Source organism: Scyliorhinus torazame, chromosome 30 (assembly GCF_047496885.1).
Source record: "Scyliorhinus torazame isolate Kashiwa2021f chromosome 30, sScyTor2.1, whole genome shotgun sequence".
In the NCBI taxonomy this organism is placed as follows: Eukaryota; Metazoa; Chordata; class Chondrichthyes; order Carcharhiniformes; family Scyliorhinidae; genus Scyliorhinus; species Scyliorhinus torazame.
The window spans coordinates 381,380-406,437 of NC_092736.1; the positions used below are offsets into that span (position 1 = coordinate 381,380).

A 25,058-nucleotide genomic window follows, 5' to 3' on the forward strand; every position below is an offset into this window, starting at 1 on the left:
CCCCTGGATGCACCACAAACAACTCACTTTTCCCCATGTTCAATTTATACCCTGAAAAATCCCCAAACTCCCCAAGTATCCGCATTATTTCTGGCATCCCCTCCGCCGGGTCCGCCACGTATAGTAGCAAATCGTCCGCATACAAAGATACCCAGTGCTCTTCTCCTCCCCTAAGTACTCCCCTCCACTTCTTGGAACCCCTCAACGCTATCGCCAGGGGCTCAATCGCCAGTGCAAACAATAATGGGGACAGAGGGCATCCCTGCCTTGTCCCTCTATGGAGCCGAAAATATGCAGATCCCCGTCCATTCGTGATCACGCTCGCCACTGGGGCCCTATACAACAGCTGCACCCATCTAACATACCCCTCTCCAAAACCAAATCTCCTCAACACCTCCCACAAATAATCCCACTCCACTCTATCAAATGCTTTCTCGGCATCCATCGCCACTACTATCTCCGTTTCTCCCTCTGGTGGGGCCATCATCATTACCCCTAACAACCTCCGTATATTCGTGTTCAGCTGTCTCCCCTTCACAAACCCAGTTTGGTCCTCGTGGACCACCCCCGGGACACATTCCTCTATTCTCATTGCCATTACCTTGGCCAGGACCTTGGTATCTACATTTAGGAGGGAAATAGGTCGATAGGACCCGCATTGTAGCGGGTCCTTTTCCTTCTTTAAGAGAAGCGATATCGTTGCTTCAGACATAGTCGGGGGCAGTTGTCCCCTTTCCTTTGCCTCATTAAAGGTCCTCGTCAGTACCGGGGCGAGCAAGTCCACATATTTTCTATAGAATTCGACTGGGAATCCATCCGGTCCCGGGGCCTTTCCCGCCTGCATGCTCCTAATTCCTTTCACCACTTCTTCTACCTCGATCTGTGCTCCCAGTCCCACCCTTTCCTGCTCTTCCACCTTGGGAAATTCCAGCCGATCCAAGAAGCCCATCATTCTCTCCCTCCCATCCGGGGGTTGAGCTTCATATAATTTTTTATAAAATGTCTTGAACACTCCATTCACTCTCTCCGCTCCCCGCTCCATCTCTCCTTCCTCATCCCTCACTCCCCCTATTTCCCTCGCTGCTCCCCTTTTCCTCAATTGGTGTGCCAGCAACCTGCTCGCCTTCTCCCCATATTCGTACTGTACACCCTGTGCCTTCCTCCATTGTGCCTCTGCAGTGCCTGTAGTCAGCAAGTCAAATTCTACATGTAGCCTTTGCCTTTCCCTGTACAGTCCCTCCTCCGGTGCTTCCGCATATTGTCTGTCCACCCTCAAAAGTTCTTGCAGCAACCGCTCCCGTTCCTTACTCTCCTGCTTCCCTTTATGTGCCCTTATTGATATCAGCTCCCCTCTAACCACCGCCTTCAACGCCTCCCAGACCACTCCCACCTGGACCTCCCCATTATCATTGAGTTCCAAGTACTTTTCAATGCACCCCCTCACCCTTAGACACCCCCCCTCATCTGCCATTAGTCCCATGTCCATTTTCCAGGGTGGGCGCCCTCCTGTTTCCTCCCCTATCTCCAAGTCCACCCAGTGTGGAGCGTGATCCGAAATGGCTATAGCCGTATACTCCGTTCCCCTCACCTTCGGGATCAATGCCCTACCCAACACAAAAAAGTCTATTCGCGAGTAGACTTTATGGACATAGGAGAAAAACGAGAACTCCTTACTCCTAGGTCTGCTAAATCTCCACGGGTCTACACCTCCCATCTGCTCCATAAAATCTTTAAGCACCTTGGCTGCTGCCGGCCTCCTTCCAGTCCTGGACTTCGACCTATCCAGCCCTGGTTCCAACACCGTATTAAAATCTCCCCCCATTATCAGCTTTCCCATCTCTAGGTCCGGAATGCGTCTTAGCATCCGCCTCATAAAATTGGCATCATCCCAGTTCGGGGCATATACGTTTACCAAAACCACCGTCTCCCCCTGTAGTTTGCCACTTACCATCACGTATCTGCCCCCGTTATCCGCCACTATAGTCTTTGCCTCGAACATTACCCGCTTCCCCACTAATATAGCCACCCCCCTGTTTTTCGCATCTAGCCCCGAATGGAACACCTGCCCCACCCATCCTTTGCGTAGCCTAACCTGCTCTATCAGTTTCAGGTGCGTTTCCTGTAACATAACCACATCTGCCTTAAGTTTCTTAAGGTGTGCGAGTACCCATGCCCTCTTTATCGGCCCGTTCAGCCCTCTCACGTTCCACGTGATCAGCCGAGTTGGGGGGCTTCCTACCCCCCCCCTTTGTCGATTAGCCATCACCTTTTTCCAGCTCCTCACCCAGTTCCCACGCAGCTGTATCTCCCCCAGGCGGTGCCCCCCTGCCCATCCTCTCCCATACCAGCTCCCCCCTCTCCCCAGCAGCAGCAACCCAGTAATTCCCCCCTCCCACCCCCCCCGCTAGATCCCCCGCTAGCGTAATTACTCCCCCCATGTTGCTCCCAGAAGTCAGCAAACTCTGGCCGACCTCGGCTTCCCCCCGTGACCTCGGCTCGCACCGTGCGACGCCCCCTCCTTCCTGCTTCTCTATTCCCGCCATGATTATCATAGCGCGGGAACCAAGCCCGCGCTTCTCCCTTGGCCCCGCCCCCAATGGCCAACGCCCCATCTCCTCCACCTCCCCTCCTCCCCCCATCACCACCTGTGGGAGAGAGAAAAGTTACCACATCGCAGGATTAGTACATAAAACCCCTCTTTGCCCCCCACATTCGCCCCACCACTTTGTTCGAACTGTTCTTTTTAATAAACCGCTCATTCAGTTTTTCTTCCACAATAAAAGTCCACGCTTCATCCGCCGTCTCAAAGTAGTGGTGCCTCCCTCGATATGTGACCCCACAGTCTTGCCGGTTGCAGCATTCCAAATTTTATCTTCTTTTTATGAAGCACCGCCCTTGGCCCGATTAAAGCTCGCCCTCCTTCTCGCCACCTCCGCACTCCAGTCTTGATAAACGCGGATCACCGCGTTCTCCCATTTACTGCTCCGAGTTTTCTTCGCCCATCTGAGGACCATTTCTCTATCCTTAAAACGGAGTAATCTCACCACTATGGCTTTGGGAATTTCTCCTGCTCTCGGTCCTCGCGCATCACTCGGTATGCTCCCTCCACCTCCAACGGACCCGCCGGGGCCTCCGCTCCCATTAACGAGTGCAGCATCGTGCTCACATATGCTGCCGACGTCTGCTCCCTCCACACCTTCAGGAAGACCAAGAATCCTCAGGTTGTTCGTCCTTGGCGTTGTTATCCAGTGCCTCCAACCTTTCCACACATCGTTTCTGATGTGCCTCCTGCGTCTCCGTCTTCACCACCAGGCCCTGTATATCGTCCTCATTCTCGGCTGCCTTTGCCTTCACGACCCGAAGCTCCCGCTCCTGGGTCTTTTGTTCCTCCTTTAGCCCTTCGATCGCCTGGTAGTATCGGGGCCAACAGCTCTTTCTTCATTTCCTTTTTTATCTCTTCCACACAGCATTTCAAGAACTCTTGTTGTTCAGGGCCCCATGTTAAACTGCCACCTTCCGACGCCATCTTGGTTTTTGCTTGCCTTCCTTGCCGCTGTTCTAAAGGATCCACTGCAATCTGGCCACTCTCTCCTCCTTTTTCCATCCGTATCCAGGGGGGATTCCCTTCTGGTTTACCGCACAGTGTTTTTAGCTGTCAAAATTGCCGTTGGGGCTCCTATCAAGAGCCCAAAAGTCCGTTTCACAGGGAGCTGCCGAAACGTGCGACTCAGCTGGTCATCGCCGCACCCCGGAAGTCCAAGGGGTCACTTTCTGTACCAAACCCTCAAAGTCAGCAGTGAGTTCAAACAGCAAAACTTCAAACAAAATCAAACATTTAATACAAGTCAGAGTCAAACAGTAGCACTTCAATTCCTTGGGGCTGAGCTTAATCTCAGAAACATTGTATCTGTGATAGTCAAAAAGTACTATCCAGCCTAACTCCACATTCTGTAGGCTTGAATATTATAGCACTCTCAGGGCAGCACAGTGGTTAGCACTGCTGCTTCACAGTGCCAGCGTCCCAGGTTCAATTCCAACCTTGAGTGACTGTCTGTGTGGAATTTTCACTTTCTCCCCATGTCTACGTGGGGTTTCCTCGAGTGCTCCAACTTCCTCCCACAGTCCAGGTTAGGATTGACCGTCTAAATTAGCCCTGTGTCAAACATGTGCAGGTTAGGTGGGGTTATGGGGATAGGACAGGAGAGTGGGCCGAGGTGGGTTGCTCTTTCGGAAGGTCGGTGCAGACCCAATGGGCCGAATGGCCTCCTTCTGCACTGTTGGGATTCTATAAATATGGAAACACTAGTTTAAATGTGAGGAGGGCTTCACCCTGTCCCACACTTTCATGTATTTCTGACGAGTAGACACCATTACATTCACAAGTGATTCTTAATAATAAAGGCGAATAATGTTTGAAACATTCAAACAGATGGTAAATGTGGTTAATCGGGCTTTCAATGTTCTTTTAGGGAACAGCAATGAACAGTAAATTTTCCCAGGGTTCAGTGGGATTATTACAAAGGCTGCGAATAGGCCAATATCACCTTTTCCCGGGGGCGGTCTGCAAATTGGGACATAAATCAGTCAGAGCTCTGGTCTAATCTGACTGTCCATCTGTTGCCATTTAAAGCTCTTCAATGTTTGCACTGACATCAATAATCTCCAAATAATGTTTACTCACCAGAAGCGTTCTTCCACCCAACAGCATTGTTACACTCAGAAAAGCTGATTAATTCAGCATTTTGGCCACTCCTGCAAATGACACAGAGCTGGACAGGAAGTGAATACAAAGAGTATTAACAGTCGGGTACCAGCTCAGGTACCAGACTCTAACCTCCAGGATCTAGAATCAAACCAGGTCAGAGTGAATGGGATTGAAATCTTCCGGACTGGGAAGATTATCTGTGAAATAAACGCCAATCAAGAACATCGAAGTCAAGGCCCAGAGCTGGAAATTGCTGCTAATTATTCAGCAGACCTGAAAAAGTGCCCAGAGCCCAGAGCAGGGCCAGATTGTGGGGTGGAAAGAAACATCATCGTGGGCACAGAAAAAATCCCACAAAATATGAAAATGCATTAGTGTGTTCACCATAAAGGACTGATGATCAGAGAGACCAGAGCATCTCACACATCTTTAGCTGGCGCAGAGAGGAAAACCCACACTTTTCCATTAAACTATCTTGCTCATGGTGGGGGATGGGAGTCAGAAGAGGAAGGGGAGGGAAATTGAATTTAACAGCTATCATAGTACGTCAATATATTCAAACTCAATGTTAATTTCAAATGAGACCAAGATTCAAGTGAGTAATTTAATAAATCAGAGTTTCCGGTCTTCACACCCAGTCCCCAAGTGTCAGTGCCTCAATGCTTATTTGGAATGTGGGTATCGCCAAGAACGTGCTAACGTTTCCAGGGAATCCTTGCAACCTGGGGTCAGCAATCTAATTCACTTCATGGTAAGTGGGCCACCCCAGCTCGATCTGATGCTACACGTGACTTCAGTCCCATGGTAAATTGTGAGATTGCCTTGAGCATGTTCCCTACATTGTAGAAATAAATATTAAAGCAGCTCTCAGTATCAAACGAACTGCATGTTGAGGATTTACATTAAAGTGAATTGAGCTGGTACTGTAACGACACTCTGACTCCAGACATTAGTCAAGGGTGAGGGCAGTTGAATTTGAGAATGAGACACTCGCTCTCCATAGTGTCTACTAGTTGAAACGTTACCATTTCCCGGCGTAGTTCTCAGCAAGAATTGCCATCATGCGTTCCAGCGACCCCAGCACAGCGCGATGAATAATAACTGGGCGGCTTCCATCCAGTCCATCCTTACTGTCGAGAACAGGAAAGTGAAGTAGCAGCGGCATTGCAAAAACAAAGACCTTCCCACTCCCAAGTCCCCCCTCCGGCAAGGCATTGACCCAACCTAACCAAACACACTCAACTCACACCCACAAAACGCCCACCCACCACGCCCACCCACACACCAACACACACACCCATCCAACACACACACCCATCCACCACAAACATGCGCACACCCATCCAACGCCGCGCGCCACCCCCCAACGCGCGCGCACCCCAAACGCGCGCAGGCGCCCGCCCCAACGCGCACGCACACCGCCCAACGCGCCCTGGCGCGGCCACCCGCCCAACGCGCGCGCGCACCCGCCCAACGCGCGCGCACCCGTCCAACGCGCGCGGCACCCGTCCAACGCCGCGCGCACCCGCCCATCGCGCGCGCACCCCGCCAACGCGCGCGCGACCCGCCCAACGCGCGCGCGACCCACCCAACGCGCTGCGCACCCACCCAACGCGCGCGCGACCCACCCAACGCGCGCGCACCCACGCCAACGCCCAACGCGCGCGCACCCACCCAACGCGCGCGCACCCACCCAACGCGCGCGCACCCACCCACCCCCAACGCGCGCGCACCCACCCAACGCGCGCGCACCCACCCAACGCGCGCGCACCCACCCAACGCGCGCGCACCCCACCCAACGCGCGCGCACCCACCCAACGCGCGCGCACCCCACCAACGCGCGCCGCACCCCACCCAACGCGCGCACACCCACCCAACGTGCACACCCATCCAACGTGCGCACTCCCACCCAACGTGCACACCCACCCAACGTGCACACCCACCCAACGTGCACACACCCACCCACCCAACGCACACTCACACTCACCCACCCAACAAACCCACCCACCACACACATCACCCAACACACCCACCCAACGCGCGCACCCCCACCCCAACGCGCGCGCACACCGTCCCAACGCACCCCAACGCCGCGCGCACCCCCCAATGCGCGCGCACCCCCCAACGCGCGCGCACCAACGCGCGCGCACCCCCAACGCGCGCGCACCCATCCAACGTGCCCAACGCGCGCGCGCACCCACCCAACGCGCGCGCACCCACCCAACGCGCGCACAACCCACCCAACGTGCACACCCATCCAACGTGCGCACTCCCACCCAACGTGCACACCCACCCAACGTGCACACCCACCCAACGTGCACACCCACCCAACGTGCACACCCACCCAACGTGCACACACCCCACACCCACCCCAACGCACACTCACACTCACCCACCCAACAAACCCACCCACCACACACATCACCCAACACACCCACCCAACGCGCGCACCCCCACCCCAACGCGCGCACCCCCCCCCCCAACGGGCGCGCACCCACCCAACGCGCGCGCACCCGCCCAACGCGCGCGCACCCACCCAACGTGCAACACCCACCCAACGTGCACACCCACCACCAACGTGCACACACACCCAACGTGCACAACACCCATCCACCCAACGCCCGCCCACACCCACCCACCCAACGCACACACACACTCACCCCACCCAACAAACCCACCCACCACACACATCACCCAACACACCCCCCAAACGCGCGAACCCCCACCCAACGCGCGCACACCCACCCAACGTGCGCACACCCACCCAACGCGCGCACCACCCACCCAACGCGCGCACACCCACCCAACGCGCGCACACCCACCCAACGCGCGCACACCCACCCAACGCGCGCACACCCACGCAACACAAACTCTCACCCACCCAACACAAACTCACACCCACCCAACACCCCCTCAAACACCCCCCCCGCCTCAAACACCCCCCCCGCCTCAAACACCCCCCCCGCCTCAAACACCCCCCCGCCTCAAACACCCCCCCGCCCGCATCAAACACCCCCCGCCTCAAACACCCCCCCGCCTCAAACACACCCCCGCCTCAAACACACCCCCGCCTCAAACACACATGCCTCTAACACACACGCCTCAAACACACACGCCTCAAACACACACGCCTCAAACACACACGCCTCAAACACACACGCCTCAAACACACGCACACACCCCAACACGCACACACCCCCAACACACGCCAACACCACACCCCCAACACCCCGCCCGAACACACACACACACCCCCAACACACACACACACCCCCCAACAACACAAAAACACCCCCAACACACACACACCCCCAACACACACACACACCCCCAACACACACACACACCCCCAACACACACACACACCCCCAACACACACACACACCCCCCAACACACACACACACACCCCCAACACACACACACACACCCCCAACACACACACACACACCCCCAACACACACACCCCCAACACACACACACACACCCCCAACACACACACACACACCCCCAACACACACACACACCACCCCCAACACACACACACACACCCCCAACACACACACACACACACCCCCAACACACACACACACACACCCCCAACACACACACACACACACCCCAACACACACACACACCCCCAACACACACACACACAGCCCCAACACACCACACACACACAGCCCCAACACACACACACACACACACCACACCCACAGCCTCAACACGCACACGCAGCCCCAACACACACACAGCCCCAACACACACACACACAGCCCCTACACACACACACACAGCCCCAACACACACACACACAGCCCCAACACACACACACACACAGCCCCAACACACACACACACACACACCACACCCACAGCCCCTCAACACACACACGCACACCCCCAACACACATGCCCAATACACACACATCCCCAATACCCACACACAACCAGACTGGGAAAGTGGGACTAACGCAGTCAGTAAAGCCTTGATGCCACATTGGTGGTGCAGTGAACGCCCAAAGCAACTTTCGTACCCAGCAACCCAGCACAGGATGCGGATGTTGTGGGTGGGTAAACGGGGAAATCAAAAGTAGATGAGCAAGTCTGAGAAGTCACAATAACATCTTCAAACTGAACTGACCTAACGTAAGTCAGATTAAGCCGTAGAGGCAGCTGGAAATCCAGCTGGATGGTTGCACACTGATGGTTTCGGCCTAGAGCATCCTTTATCTCAATGTCAATCTGCAACGAATCAGAGAATCAGAAAGTCAGAAAGTCTCTGCCAGCTTTGAGCAGATGATTGAACCAGATTGATGCTCAACACTAACCTTTGGTCCAGGCAATGATTCGTCTCCATCACTCAGTCTCCAGCTCTCGCCAAACTCGTCCAAACAGCATTCCAACTGCTAAAGCACAGGAAATAAAAACACAAAACTCAGCTTGCCTGACTGTTAGATTTTTTAATTTATTTTTAAATAATTTTAGAGTACCCAATTAATTTTTTCCAATTAAGGGGCAATTTAGCGTGGCCAATCCTCCTACCCGGCACATCTTTGGGTTGTGGGGGTGAAACCCACACAAACACGGGGAGAATGTGCAAACTCCACACGGACAGTGGCCCAGACCCGGGATCGACCCTGGGACCTCAGCGGCGTGAGGCAGCAGTGCTAACCACTGCACCACCGTGCTGCCCTGTTATATTTTTAAAAACACGTCTTTAAGAACTTTCAGCAAAGGGTTGTTTTTCTGGACTGCGTTTTGTACTTAACCCTGTTGGGGTTCTTTCTCACTTTGTTACTGATATTTTATGAAAACCTTTAATAAAAATTATTTTTTTAAAAAAGAACTTTCAGCAAAATTCAAATCCTGGTACCATGAGGAGCATGGACAGGGTGGATAGGGAGCAGCTGTTCCCCTTAGTCAAAGGGTCAGTTACGAGGAGAAACATGTTCAAAGTGAGGGGTGGGAGGTTATGGGGAGATTTGAGGAAAAAACTTTTTCCCAGTGGATGGTGACGGTCTGGAATGCACGGCCTGGGGGGGGGGGGGGGGGGGGGGGGGGGGCGGGAAAGAGGCGGGTCTGGAACACACTGCCTGGGAGGGTGGGAGAGGCGGGTCTGGAACGCACGGCCTGGGAGGGTGGGAGGCGAATCTGGAACACACTGCCTGGGAAGGGGGGGGCGGGAAAGAGGCGGGTCTGGAACACACTGCCTGGGAGGGTGGGAGAGGCGGGTCTGGAACGCACGGCCTGGGAGGGTGGGAGGCGGGTCTGGAACACACTGCCTGGGAAGGGGGGGCGGGAAAGAGGCGGGTCTGGAACACACTGCCTGGGAGGGTGGGAGAGGCGGGTCTGGAACGCACGGCCTGGGAGGGTGGGAGGCGGGTCAGGAACACACTGCCTGGGAAGGGGGGGGCGGGAAAGAGGCGGGTCTGGAACACACTGCCTGGGAGGGTGGGAGAGGCGGGTCTGGAACGCATGGCCTGGGAGGGTGGGAGAGGCGGGTCTGGAATGCACGGCCTGGGAGGGGGGGAAGAGGCGGGTCTGGAACACTGTCTGGGAGGGTGGGAGAGGCGGGTCTGGAACACTGCCTGGGAGGGGGGGAGAGGCGGGTCTGGTACGCTCAGCCTGGGAGGGTGGGAGAGGCGGGTTGCCTCACATCCTTTAAAAAGTACCTGGACGAGCACTTGGCACGTCTTAACATTCAAGGCTATGGGCCACGTGCTGGCAGGTAAGATTAAAGTGGGCAGGTCAGGGCCTTGCTTGCATCGGTGCAGACTGATGGGCCGAAGGGCCTCTTCTGCACTGTATTAGTCTGTGGTTCGCTGAACCTCTTTGCTCAGAGGGTGGTAAACCTGTGGAATTCTCGACCACAGAAGGTTGTGGAGGCCAAGGTGCTAAATATATTTAAGAGGGAAATAGATTTCTAGACTCTAAAGGTATCAGAAGGTTTGGGGAAAGTGAGAGTATGAGGATGAGATAGAGAATTAGCCATGATCATATTGAATGGCGATGAAGGGCCGAATGGCCTACATCTGCTCCTATTCTGTCTGTATCTATGCTTCATCAAACAATTTGTCCCATCTGAAATGCTAATCTTTTTTGACTTCAGTCACTGATCTGTAATGTTCCAGCATTTTCCACTTATTTTTAACATTTTCCAACTTTTGTGGTTTTGTATTTATCCAGGTGAATACTGGTTGCTGAGTGAAAATGTTTTTGGAGTTGGGTGGTAACAGGGAGTTCGGTGGAACTGTGAGAAGAGGCTACAAGAGAAAGCCGATTGGTAAGTAGTGGGTAAAATCGCTAAGTCTTTCCAACTTCTATCACTATTATGGTTTGAAAATCCGTTTTGTGGTTCAGAGTCTGTAAGAGCTGAAATTGGCAGTTACGAGAACAAGGAAAGACAGGCCCTGGAGAATTGGATATAATCTGGGGCGTCATTCTCCGACCCCCCGCCGGGTCGGAGAATGGCCGTTGGCCGCCGTGAATCCCGCCCCCGCCGAAGTCTCCGGTACCGGAGATTGGGCGGGGGCGGGAATCGGGCTGCGCCGGTTGGCGGGACCCCCCGCTCAATTCTCCGGCCTGGATGGGCCGAAGTCCCGCCCAGAAATTGCCTGTCCCGCCGGCGTAAATCAAAGCTGGTATTTACCGGCGGGACCAGGCGGCGTGGGCGGGCTCCGGGGTCCTGGGGGGGGGCGCGGGGCGATCTGACCCCAGGGGGTGCCCCCATGGTGGCCTGGCCCGCGATCGGGGCCCACCGATCCGCGGGCGGGCCTGTGCCGTGGGGGCACTCTTTCCCTTCCGCCTCCGCCACGGCCTCCACCATAGCGGAGGCGGAAGAGACTCTCCCCACTGCGCATGCGCGGGAAACTGTCGGCGGCCACTGACGCTCCCGCGCATGCGCCGCATTTCCGCGCCAGCTGGCGGGGCAACAAACGCCATTTCCGCGGCGGAAATCCTTCCGGCGCCAGCCTAGCCCCTCAATGTTGGGGCTCGGCCCCCAAAGATGCGGAGCATTCCGCACCTTTGGGCAGGCGCGACGCCCGTCTGATTGGCGCCGTTTTTGGCGCCAGTCGGCGGACATCGCGCCGTTGGGGGAGAATTTCACCCATGATATCAAGCATCTTTTAAAGGTTTAATTTAAAGGGTTAGGTCAGAGCAGGAGCTCAAAGCCTTGGTTTGCGCCCCTTGCTCCATGTGGGAAGCCGGGAACATTTCCAATTCCCGGGACCAGCATGTGTGCAGGAAGTGTCCTGGAAGTCCAGGTTTCGGAGCTGGAGCAGCGGCTAGAGACATTGTGGAGCATCCACAAGACGGAGAGTGTCGTGGATAGCACGGATAGAGAGGTGGTCACACCACAGGCTCAGACTCTGCAGGCAGGAAGGGAATGGGTGACCATCAGGCAGAGCAAGAGAGCTAGGCTGGCAGGGCAGGAATCTCCTGTGGCCACTCCCCTGCAAAATAGATATACCATTTTGGATACTGTTGAGGAGAATGACCTCTCAGGGGAAAGCAGAAACAGCCAATCCCGTGGCACCACGGTTGGTCCTGCTGTAGAGGGACCAACCCGTGTCAGCGAAGGAGGAAATAAGGACAAAAACAAAGAAAGGGGAATAAGAAAAGTGATAGGCAGAGAAACCAAGAGCCAGATTCAAACAGAGCCTCAGTGAACAATATTGGGAGCAGGACTAGTAATGTTAAAGGGACAAGTTTAAAGGTTTTGTGCCTTAATGCACGGTGCATTGGCAATAAAGTGGATGAATTAATCGCACACATGGACATGAACGGGTATGATATTGTCAGGTTTCGGCGACATGGCTGCAGGGTGACCAGGGATGGGAACTGAATTTCCAGGGGTATTCAGTATTTAGGAAAGACAGACAAAAAGAAAAAGGCGGTCGGGTTGAATTGCTGGTTAAGGATGGATTTAACACAATAGTGAGGGAGGATATGAGCTCCGACAATCCAGAATCTGTGTGGGTAGGGCTGAGAAACACCATGGGGCACAAAATGTTAGTGCGTGTCACATAGGAAATGAAATGAAAACTGCAGTGGTGATGTTGGGAATGGCATTGCACAGGAAATTAGAGATGAAAAATGAAAATCGCTTATTGTCACAAGTAGGCTTCAAATGAAGTTACTGTGAAAAGACCCTAGTCGCCACATTCCGGCGCCTGTTTGGGGAGGCTGATACGGGAATTGAACCGTGCTGCTGGCCTGCCTTGGTCTGCTTTCATAGCCAGCGATTTAGCCCTGTGCTAAACAGCCCCTGCTCCTGTGCTAAACAGCCCCTGCTGTTTATGCATGTGATAAAGGAACATCTGTAATTATGGATGGTTTTAATCTGCATTTGGAGTGGGAAAATCAAATTAGCTACAATACGGTAGAGGAGGAATTCCTGGAGTGTATACGGGATGGTTTAATGGACCAATCTGTTGAAGTTCCAACTAGAGAACAGGCCATCCTAGACTGATTATTGTGTAATGAAAACAGAATCACTAGCAATCTAGTTGTGTGAGAACCCTTGGGGATGAGTGACCATAATATGATAGAATTTTTCATCACGATGGAGAGTGAAGTAGTTGATTCTGACACTATCTTAACAAAGGAAACTACGATGAAATGGGGGCTGAGTTGATTATGATCGATTGGCGAATGTTACTTAAAGGGGTGGCAATGGATAGGCAATGGCAAACATTCAAGGAGGCAAAAATTGTTTCATAGAATTTACAGTGCAGAAGGAGGCCTCCCGGCCCATCGAGTCTGCACCGGCTCTTGGAGGTGACCTACCCAAGGTCAACACCTCCACCCTATCCCCACAACCCAGCAACCCCACCCAACCCAACACTAAGGGCAATTTTGGACACTAAGGGCAATTTATCACGGCCAATCCACCTAACCTGCACATCTTTGGACTGTGGGAGGAAACCCACGCACACACGGGGAGGACGTGCAGACTCCGCACTGACAAGTGACCCAAGCCGGAATCGAACCAGGGACCCTGGAGCTGTGAAGCAATTGTGCTATCCACAATGCTACTGTGCTGCCCTTTATTCCTGTCCTGCACAAAAGTAAAACGGGAAAGGTGGCCAATCCATGGCTGACAAGGAAAATTAGGGTCCCCATCAAACACTCCCAGGACAGGTACAACACGAGGTTAGATACAGAGTAAAGCTCCCTCTACACTGTCCCCATCAAACACTCCCAGGAAAGGTACAGCACGGGGTTAGAGACAGAGTAAAGCTCCCTCTACACTGTCCCCATCAAACACTCCCAGGACAGGTACAGCACGGGGTTAGATACAGAGTAAAGCTCCCTCTACACTGTCCCCATCGAACACTCCCAGGACAGGTACAGCACGGGGTTAGAGACAGAGTAAAGCTCCCTCTACACTGTCCCCATCAAACACTCCCAGGGCAGGTACAGCACGAGGTTAGATACAGAGTAAAGCTCTCGCTACACTGTCCCCATCAAACACTCCCAGGACAGGTACAGCACGAGGTTAGATACCGAGTAAAGCTCTCGCTACACTGTCCCCATCAAACACTCCCAGGACAGGTACAGCACGGGGTTAGATACAGAGTAAAGCTCCCTCTACACTGTCCCCATCAAACACTCCCAGGGCAGGTACAGCACGAGGTTAGATACAGAGTAAAGCTCTCGCTACACTGTCCCCATCAAACACTCCCAGGACAGGTACAGCACGAGGTTAGATACAGAGAAAAGCTCCCTCTACACTGTCCCCATCAAACACTCCCAGGACAGGTACAGCACGGGGTTAGATACAGAGTAAAGCTCCCTCTACACTGTCCCCATCAAACACTCCCAGGACAGGTACAGCACAGGGTTAGATACAGAGTAAAGCTCCCTCTACACTGTCCCCCATCAAACACTCCCAGGACAGGTACAGCACGGGGTTAGATACAGAGTAAAGCTCCCTCTGCACTGTCCCCCATCAAACACTCCCAGGACAGGTACAGCACGAGGTTAGATACAGAGTAAAGCTCTCTCTACACTGTCCCCCATCAAACACTCCCAAGACAGGTACAGCACGAGGTTAGATACAGAGTAAAGCTCCCTCTGCACTGTCCCCATCAAACACTCCCAGGACAGGTACAGCACGGGGTTAGATACAGAGTAAAGCTCTCTCCTACTTTGCCGGATCAATCATTCCCAGGGCAGGTACATCAAGGGTTGGATGCAGTATAGTTTGTAGGGAGTTTGTTGTAAAGAGCTTGAAGACCTCCTTTTCAATAAGGCACATGACGGTTCTTACATGCATGAGCATCAAATACCCAGAGTTTCCAGACTCTCCATAAAAGAGACACCCAGCCTCGCACAGTTGATTTTAAAGCAACTCACTATCACCAATCACTTGGTTTTCCAACATCAACCTGTACAGTCCAGTTATCACTTGCCTTTTCTGCCTGATTCCACAAGTTCACATCTCCCAGAAACACCTCTGTCCGTTTGGAGAGGTTCAGCTGGAAACTAAAGCCAAACACTCCATATACTGAGCGGAGGAAGACCAGGCATCCCTGTATCTCCTCCTCAATCTGAAATAAGAAAGCAAGGAGAATAAGAACATCCAACTACAAATCAGCAAAGGGACAAGCTCTTCGGGAAACTCAGTACATTTCATGGAATGTGTTAAATAGCAGTTTCTTTGTCAGCGACAGCCGGAGATCCAGTGTGTGGTTCCTGGGCTCTGCTCAGTGAGCTGACCTCAGCTCAGATGGTAATTCAGTATTACCATAGGTCTTGGCCCTGGGGCTGGACAAAAAACTTAGCTGAAGGTCTTATTCTTGATCACTGGCCAGCAACACCTGCTGTTCAGGATCAGGAACAATTGTCAGTCTTGACTCTCAAGAATAAAGTTCCATCACTTATCAAAGGGTATCTGGTACGATGAAACTGCCCCCAGCAATAGTGGGTACACCATAATAGCGAGTCAGCACCTTCTGGAACTGTCCCCCAGAGAGATTCAGCACCTTCTGGAACTGTCCCCCAGTGAGAGTCAGCACCTTCAGGAACTGTGTCCCAGTGAGAGTCAGCACCTTCAGGAACTGTGTCCCAGTGAGAGTCAGCACCTTCAGGAACTGTCCCCCAGTGAGAGTCAGCACCTTCAGGAACTGTCCCTCAGTGAGAGTCAGCACCTTCAGGAACTGTCCCCCAGTGAGAGTCAGCACCTTCAGGAACTGTCCCTCAGTGAGAGTCAGCACCTTCAGGAACTGTCCCCCAGTGAGAGTCAGCACCTTCAGGCACTGTGTCCCAGTGAGAGTCAGCACCTTCAGGCACTGTGTCCCAGTGAGAGTCAGCACCTTCAGGAACCGTGCCTTAGTGAGAGTCAGCACCTTCAGAGACTGTCCCCCAGTGAGAGTCAGCACCTTCAGGAACTGTCCCTCAGTGAGAGTCAGCACCTTCAGGAACCGGTGCCTTAGTGAGAGTCAGCACCTTCAGGAACTGTCCCCAGTGAGAGTCAGCACCTTCAGGGACTGTCCCCCACTGAGAGTCAGCACCTTCAGGAACTGTCCCCCAGTGAGAGTCAGCACCTTCAGGAACTGTCCCCAGTGAGAGTCAGCGCCTTCAGGGACTGTCCCCCACTGAGAGTCAGCACCTTCAGGAACTGTCCCCCAGTGAGAGTCGGCACCTTCAGGCACTGTCCCCAATGAGAGTCAGCACCTTCAGGAACTGTCCCCCAGTGAGAGTCAGCACCTTCAGGAACTGTCCCCAGTGAGAGTCAGCACCTTCAGGGACTGTCCCCCACTGAGAGTCAGCACCTTCAGGAACTGTCCCCCAGTGAGAGTCAGCACCTTCAGGAACTGTCCCCCAGTGAGAGTCAGCACCTTCAGGAACCGTGCCTTAGTGAGAGTCAGCACCTTCAGGAACTGTCCCCCAGTGAGAGTCAGCACCTTCAGGAACTGTCCCTCAGTGAGAGTCAGCACCTTCAGGAACCGTGCCTTAGTGAGAGTCAGCACCTTCAGGAACTGTCCCCAGTGAGAGTCAACACCTTCAGGAACCGTGCCTTAGTGAGAGTCAGCACCTTCAGGAACTGTTCCCCTGTGAGAGTCAGCACCTTCAGGAACTGTCCACAGTGAGAGTCAGCACCTTCAGCGACTGTCCCCCACTGAGAGTCAGCACCTTCAGGAACTGTCCCCCAGTGAGAGTCAGCACCTTCAGGAACTGTCCCCCAGTGAGAGTCAGCACCTTCAGGAACCGTGACCCAGTGAGAGTCAGCACCTTCAGGAACTGTGACCCAGTGAGAGTCAGCACCTTCAGGAACTGTGACCCAGTGAGAGTCAGCACCTTCAGGAACCGTGCCTTAGTGAGAGTCAGCACCTTCAGGAACTGTGACCCAGTGAGAGTCAGCACCTTTAGGAACTGTCCACCAGTGAGAGTCAGCACCTTCAGGAACCGTGCCTTAGTGAGAGTCAGCACCTTCAGGAACTGTGACCCAGTGAGAGTCAGCACCTTCAGGAACTGTGACCCAGTGAGAGTCAGCACCTTCAGGAACTGTGACCCAGTGAGAGTCAGCACCTTCAGGAACTGTGTCCCAGTGAGAGTCAGCACCTTCAGGAACTGTGACCCAGTGAGAGTCAGCACCTTCAGGAACTGTGACCCAGTGAGAGTCAGCACCTTCAGGAACCGTGCCTTAGTGAGAAATCTATTCCCACTCTTCAGGGGAACAGATTTAAACAAAATAGTGAGAATTGAAGTTAAACTACTCAAGTTACAAGGAGGCACCTGTGATACAGATTGAAATGTAAGTGAGAAAGAATGCAGAATTCACCTGCTCTATTGTACAGAAGATGTGAGCATCGTCCTGTTCGAATCGCCGCACTCTGGTTAATCCGGTTAACACCCCTGTTGGTTCGTTCCGATGAAGAACACCAAAATCGGCAAAACGCAGAGGGAGCTCACGCCAGGATCGCGGGCGATGGTCAAACATCAAACTGATAGAAAGTGTATTAGAGCATTCTGTCACAATTTGTGTGGTACACCAATTCTCTTGGAACCAATTTTCTCTTCAGGAACCACTCTGTCTGAATTATCACCCCAAATCGACAGATGGAATGTGGCACAGAAACAGGTCATTGAGCCTGACCACTCCTTGCTGGTATATATTCTAGAGTGAGGCAGTGGTGTAATGGTATCGTTCCTAAACTGATGACCATGGGGACCCGGTACGAATCTCGCCACGGCTGCTGGTGGAAACTGAATCCAAAACAAATCTGCAATTTAAGAAGTCTAATGATGACAACGATCACTGTTATGGGCCAGGGTTTAGAGAACACCAAAGTATATCATGGAGTTCACCTGGCCCACAACTTTTAATAGATTTTGGTTATGGCGAGCGCAAGGGCCCCTTTACAGGTGTGATGCAACAGAGATCTAAAACATTTTATAAACACCCAGTGAAGAGTTTATCAACTTCAAACACTGATACTTTCCCAATTACAATATTCTCTAGGTAACCCTTAGAGACTTTCCTAACAAAATCCATAAATTAAACCCTTTTTAAATAAAGACAGCAGGTTTAAATTCTCTACACAAACAGGTATTACTTTGAAATCATCAAGTGATTTGGAGACAGTCTTTAGATTGCCGAGAGATCATAACATCTTATTGCTGTGAATGCAGCTTTCCAACTCTGAAAACGAAACTAAACACACTGCAGCTGCTAGCTCAAAACAAAAGTAAAAGCCAGATAGCCCAGCTCCACCCACACACTGATATCACTGCAGCTATTTGATAAACACCCATTTCTTAAAGGTACATCCACCTGACATCACTCCTAATGTTGATACAAGCCCCCAGATGTTAGTCAGGAGGATTTTGCAGGGTCAACCGGGCTGGGTTGTCGTTTCCAGTGCCTAGGTCGATGCTGGATGGTCCGGGATTTGCTGGGCAATCTCAGAGGGTATTTAGGATCAGGAGTCACATGTAGGCCAGACCAGGTAAGAATGGCAGATTTCCTCTTCTATTAGTGAACCAGCTGGGTGTGTTACGACAATCGACAATGGTTTCATGGTCCAACACACCCAGCTGGTTCACTGATGTCTTTCAGAAGAGGAAATCTGCCATTCTTACCTGGTCTGGCCTACATGTGACCCCAGATCCAAAATGCCCTCTGAGATTGCCCAGCAAATCTCGACAATAGTACGGAAGACTGTGCTCCAGAACTTGCCGCACTTTGAGCCAAGCTGTTCCAGTACAGCAACAACACTGGCACTGGAAGACACCAGTGGGATTCCAGAACTTCAGCAGAATCAGGGGGCAGAGGTGAGTGCCATGGCCATCACTAAGGAAGAGGTTCTGGGGAAACTGAAAGGCCTGAAGGTGGATAAATCACTTGGACCGGGTGGACTACATCCCAGGGTTCTAAACTGAGGAGATTGTGGAGGCAGTGATGATCTTTCAGGAATCAGTGAAGGCCGTGAGGGTCCCAGAGGACAGGAAAATGGCTAATGTAACAGCCCTGTTTAAGAAGGGAGGAAGGCAATAGGCGGGAAATCATCGGCCGGTTATCCTTACTTCAGTTATTGGTAAGATTTTAGAGTCCATTATTAAAGATGAGATTGCGAAGTACTTGGAAGTGCATGGTAAAATAGGACTGAGTCAGCACGGCTTCGTCAAAGGGAGGTAGTGTCTAACAAATCTGTTACAGTTCTTTGAGGAGGTAACACGGAAGTTAGACAAAGGAGAACCAGTGGACATGATCTACTTAGATGTCCAGAAGGCCTTTGACAAGGTGTTGTATAGGAGGTTGATAAATAAATTAAGAGCCCACGGTGTTAAGGGTAAGATACTGGCATGCATAGAGGATTGACTGACTGGCAGGTGGGGATAAAGGGGTCTTTTTCAGGATGGCAGTCGGTGACTAGTGGTGTGCCTCAGGGGTCTGTGCTAGGACCACAACTTTTTACAATATACATTAATGATCTGGGAGAAGGAACTGAAGGCACTGTTGCTGAGGTTGCAGATGATACAGACAGTATTGAGGAAGCAGGGGAACGACAAAAGGACTTGGACAGGCCAGGAGAGTGGGCAATGATGTGGCAGATGGAATACAATGTGGAAAAGTGTGAGGTTGTGCATTTTGGTCGGAAGGATGGAGGCATGGACTATTTTCCATGGGAAAAGGCTTCAGAAATCAGAAGCACAAAGGAACTTAGGAGTCCTAGTTCATGATTTTCCTCAGGTTAACGTGCAGGTTCAGTCAGCAGTTAGGAAGGCAAATGTTCGCATGCATGTCAAAAGTACTAGATTACAAGAGCAGGGATGTACCTCTGAGGCTGTATAAGGCTCTGGTCAGACCCCAATTGGAGTATTGTGAGCAGTTTTGGGCCCCACATCTAAGGAAGGATGTGCTGGTTTTGGAAAGGGTCCAGAGTAGATTCACAAGAATGATCCTCGGAATGAAGAGCTCGTCATATGCAGAGTGTTTGAGGACTCTGGGTCTGTACTCGTTGGGAGTTTAGAAGGATGAAGGGGGATCTTATTGAAACTTACAGGATACTGCGAGGCCTGGATAGAGTGAATGTGGAGAGGATGTTTCCACTTGTAAGAAAAACTAGAACCAGAGGACACCATCTCAGACTGAAGGGACGATCCTTTAAAACCGAGATGAGGAGGAATTTCTTCAGCCAGAGGGTGGTGAATCTGTGGAACTCTTTGCCACAGAAGGCTGTGGAGGCCAATTCACTGAGTGTCTTTAAGACCGAGAACGATAGGTTCTTGATCAATAAGGGGATCAGGGTTATGGGGAGAAGGCAGGAGAATGGGGATGAGAAACATATCAGCCATGATTGAATGGCGGAGCAGACTCGATGGGCCAAGTGGCCTAATTCTGCTCCTATCCCAAGGTATTACACATTCTCTGCTATCTACATATCTTTTTCCTAACCCTTAGTTTTCCCCTATGTCTTTCTCCATGGAGACTCACTAGTGTTTAGTTTGTGCTTTCTTTTTTGTGAAATCGATTTTCCCTGCACTCTGTTAAACACTGTTGTGAATGTTTTCAATTCTTATTTTGCATCATTGTTTACCAACATTGTTGCCTATTTTATTTTCCCAAGCTTTATTCTCAATCCTTCAAAATCTGCTTTTCTCCAATCAATTAACTTGGTTGTCATCATACTTATGTCACCCTCTATCGTTATCAAATGACAAAGAAAATTGATGAGGGAAGGGATATGGATGTAGATTATATAATAATAATCTTTATTGTTACAAGTAGGCTGACATTAACACTGCAATGAAGTTACTGAGAAAAGCCCCTAGTCGCCACACTCTGGCGCCTGTTCGGTTACACAGAGGGAGAATTCAGAATGTCCAATTCACCGAACAAGCACGTCTTTTGGGACTTGTGGGAGGAAACCGGAGCACCCGGAGGAAACCCACAGACACGGGGAGAACGTGCAGACTCCACACAGACAGTGACCCAAGCCGGGAATCAAACCTGGGACCCTGGCGCTGTGAGGCAACAGTGCTAACCACTGTGCTACCCACTTTATGGACTTTAGTAAGGCACTTGACAAGGTCCCAAAAGGCAGACTGGTACAAAAACTAAAATCACTTGGGATTCGGGGTGGGCTGGCTGGATGGATACAGAACTGGCTTGGTTATAAAAGACAGTGACAGTGGAACAGAGTTTTTCAGAATGGAGATCTGTAGCTAGTGGTGTTCCACAGGTATCAGTGTTGGGACCTCTGTTGTTTGTAGGATATATAAATTATCTGGAAGAAAATGTGGGTGGTCTGATTAGTAAGTTTGCAGATGACACGAATATTGGCAGAGTTGCTGACAGTGCCAAGGATTGTCAGAGGATACAACAGGATATAGGTAAATTGGAGACTTGTGCACAGAAATGTCAGATGGAGTTTAATCCGGACAAATGCGAGGTGATGCATTTTGGGGGATCAAATCTAGGTATGAATTATACTGTAAATGACAGAACGTTTAGGAACATTAACAAGGAGGGATCTGGGCGGGCAGGTCCACAGTTCCCTAAAAGTGGCAACACAGGTGGCTAAGGTGATTAAGAAGGCATACGGCATGCTTGCCTACATAAGCCGGAGCATTGATTACAGGAGCTGGGAAATCATGTTACAGTTGTATAAAACCTTGGTTTGGCCGCATTTGGAGTATTGCGTGCAGTTCTGGTCACCACATTATCAGAAGCATGTGGAAGCTTTGGAGAGAGTGCAAAGAAGGTTCACCAGGATGTTGCCTGGTCTCGAGTGCGTTGACTATGAGGAGAGGTTAAATAAACTAGGATTGTTTTGACTGGAAAGACGGAGGCTGAGGGGAGACCTGATAGAGGTCTACAAAATTATGAGAGGTATAGACAGGGTGGATAGTCAGAGGCTTTTTCCAAGGGTGGAAGTGATGTGCAGGGTACGTTTTGCACGCAGAGAGTGGTGGATGCCTGGAACGCGCTGCCAGAGGATGTGGTGGAAGCAGCACATTAGCAACATTTAAGAGGCATTTGGATGGGTCCATGAATAGGGATGAAATAGAGGGATACGGACCGAGTAAGGGCAGGAGTTTTTTTTTTAAGTTAGGGCATCATGATCGGCACAAGCTTGGAGGGCTGAAGGGCCTGTTCCTGTGCTGTACTTTGTTCTTTGTATCTTGAAGTATACAATATTATTGCCTAGGTGTTCTCCTGATTTGACGTCTTTTATCTGGTCTGGTTCATTCCTCATTTATAGATCGAATAGCAAATCTTCCCTTGTTGAACTTTTTATGTTTTGGGTTGGAAAACTGTCCTGTACACATTGTAGGAACTCAGTTTCTTTATTCGCTTAACATCCCTCCTCTGCCCAATTAATATCCAATAGGGTAGTTGAAGATCCCCTAATTATTATTATTTTTACTCAATTCCCTAACTTGTCTCCACCTCTGTCCCACTATCACGTGGTCTGTAGACAGCATCTGTTGGTGTGATTGATCCTTTTTTACCTTTTATCGCTATTGACATGGATTCTCATGTTGTCCTGTTGAGACATGCTGCTGTGTTATCCTTAACAAGCTCCTCCACCATCTTTCCTAAATGTTACATTCTGCAATGTTAAATTCCCAGCCCTGATTTTTATGTCTCAGTATCCCGACCTCAACCGATTCCACCCACTGCATGATTGTCTCCATTTTATTACGAGTGCTGTGTATATTGTATTTTATTCATTTTAACAGGATTTCCTCTCACTATGTTTCACCATTTTTTCAGATTCCTATTCAATCAGACTATGTTTTCTCTCACCGTCAATGTCCTTGCTTACTTTATTCTTTCCTATGTACTCCTGTCCTACTTAGTTTACATTCGAGTTGCTTACTTATTCATACATGCCACCCATCTCCCCCTCACTCTTTCTAGTTTAAAGCCTTTGCTACCTCTCTATTTACCCTTTTCCTGTCAGGCATGGGTCCCATTCCAGTTCAGACAGTGCCGATTCTTTCGGTATAGTTGCTGGGGTATTGCAAAACACCCTAATGCCTTTTCAGGAAGGTTGTCTGCAATCCTTGCCCAGCCTCTACAGGAGAATGTGGATTCACAATGTCCGCTTGACTCTCGGGGGGAACTACAGTGGCAACAAATATCCCTCACTTCATGAAAGATGACCAGGACAAACTAACCCTAAACAAACTTTCAAACCATTAACAGTATTGAATATTGTAAAGCAGCCTGTGTTTGACACATACCAGTGACCTGGGCAATTCATAGGCTTCAGCGCAAAAACCTCCTTCTCTACCTCAAAGCTGAACATGTTCTCACTGTCGTGCTGCCAGTAGCCAGACATCTCCCACAGGCGGCTGTTGTATATATTTGGAGAGACCACTTCAGTGAATCCACGTCTACAATACTCCTCCTGCAACAAGAACAGATTAACAATCAAGACCAAACTTGCATAGCACCTTTCACAAGCAGAGTCCCAAATGCATTACAGCCACGAAGTACTTTTGAAGTGTCAATGTAGGAAGATTGCAGACAATTTGCACAGCGTAAAATCCCGCAAAACAGCAATATGATTAAAGAGCGCAATCCATTTTAAACATTATTAGCAGGATAAATATTTGCCAGAGCACTTTTTAAAAATTCTTTCAGGGGATGTGAGTATCACTGGCAAAACCAGCATTTTCTGCCCATTATTATTTTCCCTTGATAAGGTGGCAGTGTGTCGCCTTCTTGAAACACTGAAGTCCATCTGGTGTATGTACTTCCACATTGTCCAGCGACAGGGAAGAAACAGCGATATAGTTTCAGGTCAGGATAATGTACCGGCTGCTCTTGTCCTTCCAGGTGGGAGGTCATTGCTCGTCAAAATAAAATGCGACTCCACCAGCACGGTGGCGCAGTGGTTAGCACTGCTGCCTCACGGCGTCGAGGACCTGGGTTTTATCCCGGCCCGGGGGTCACTGTCTGTGTGGAGTTTGCACATTCTCCCCGTGTTTGTGTGGGTTTCGCCCCCACAACCCAAAGATGTGCAGGTTAGGTAGATTGGCCACGATAAATTGCCCCTTAATCGGAAAAAATTAATTGGGTACTCTAAATTTATTAAAAAATAAATAAATAAAATGCGAATCCTACCTGAGGTAGGAAGACAGGGTCTGGCTTTTATGTCTCATCTGAAGGTCAACACCAATGACAGCGCAGCATTCCCTCACAATTCATTTGTAAACCTCAATTTCCCTGGTATGCCTGCTCCTGGGCCTGGCCAAATTGGCCATTAATAGGTCCAGTCAGCAGACCATTGAGTGGGTTGTCCGACCCGACTGTCTGTACTCGTGGCCGCTGGCACACTGCAGGCCTTCTGCGATCAGTGGGAACCATGGGACTGGGTGGATTATTGACTCTGAAAATCATACGTTAATTTGAATGTTTGTAAGTTTCCTTTGTGATTTTGTTGCAATTTCCCTTTAATTTATTCTTTTTCATTTATTCACTGGACATTTAGTTAATTTAGTAAACTCAAATGAATATAAATGGGGATAGCTGGGACATTGGTGTAATGGTAACTGTGAACTAAGGTCAATGAACACTCTCCATCAAAGAAAGGTGTTGTTGAACTTCACCAACCGATGTTAACTTCACCAGTTAACGTTCAACTCAATTTTCCTGCCCACACCCTCAATGGCCTCGAGACCAAAACTCTGCCTATCCCTCCAGAAACGAAAAGACAAATTTATTTAACATCTCATCATACAACCCCCTTATCCCAGGGACCAATCGCGTGAAACTTTCCTGTACTGCCTCCAATGTGAGTACATCCTTTCAAACTCTACCATGGAGCTGGGGTGGTAGAGGAAAAGTTCTGCACCCGCCTCACCTCCTGCTTCACATGTCAATGGC

General features: G+C 50.9%; 1 protein-coding gene across 4 annotated transcripts in view; it reads right to left on the minus strand.

Moving 5' to 3' along the window:
- LOC140404297 (threonine--tRNA ligase 1, cytoplasmic-like) overlaps positions 1-25,058 on the minus strand; it is a 65,682-nt gene that overhangs the window by 13,967 nt on the left and 26,657 nt on the right. For all 4 annotated transcript variants that reach the window (XM_072492624.1, XM_072492623.1, XM_072492626.1 and 1 more), the window contains exons 11-16: positions 23,411-23,577; positions 17,496-17,658; positions 15,124-15,261; positions 9,034-9,111; positions 8,847-8,947; positions 5,731-5,835 (exon numbers count right to left, since the gene is read on the minus strand). In XM_072492624.1, the coding sequence (XP_072348725.1) occupies positions 5,731-5,835; positions 8,847-8,947; positions 9,034-9,111; positions 15,124-15,261; positions 17,496-17,658; positions 23,411-23,577 (752 nt within the window). The remainder of the gene's footprint in view (positions 1-5,730; positions 5,836-8,846; positions 8,948-9,033; positions 9,112-15,123; positions 15,262-17,495; positions 17,659-23,410; positions 23,578-25,058) is intronic.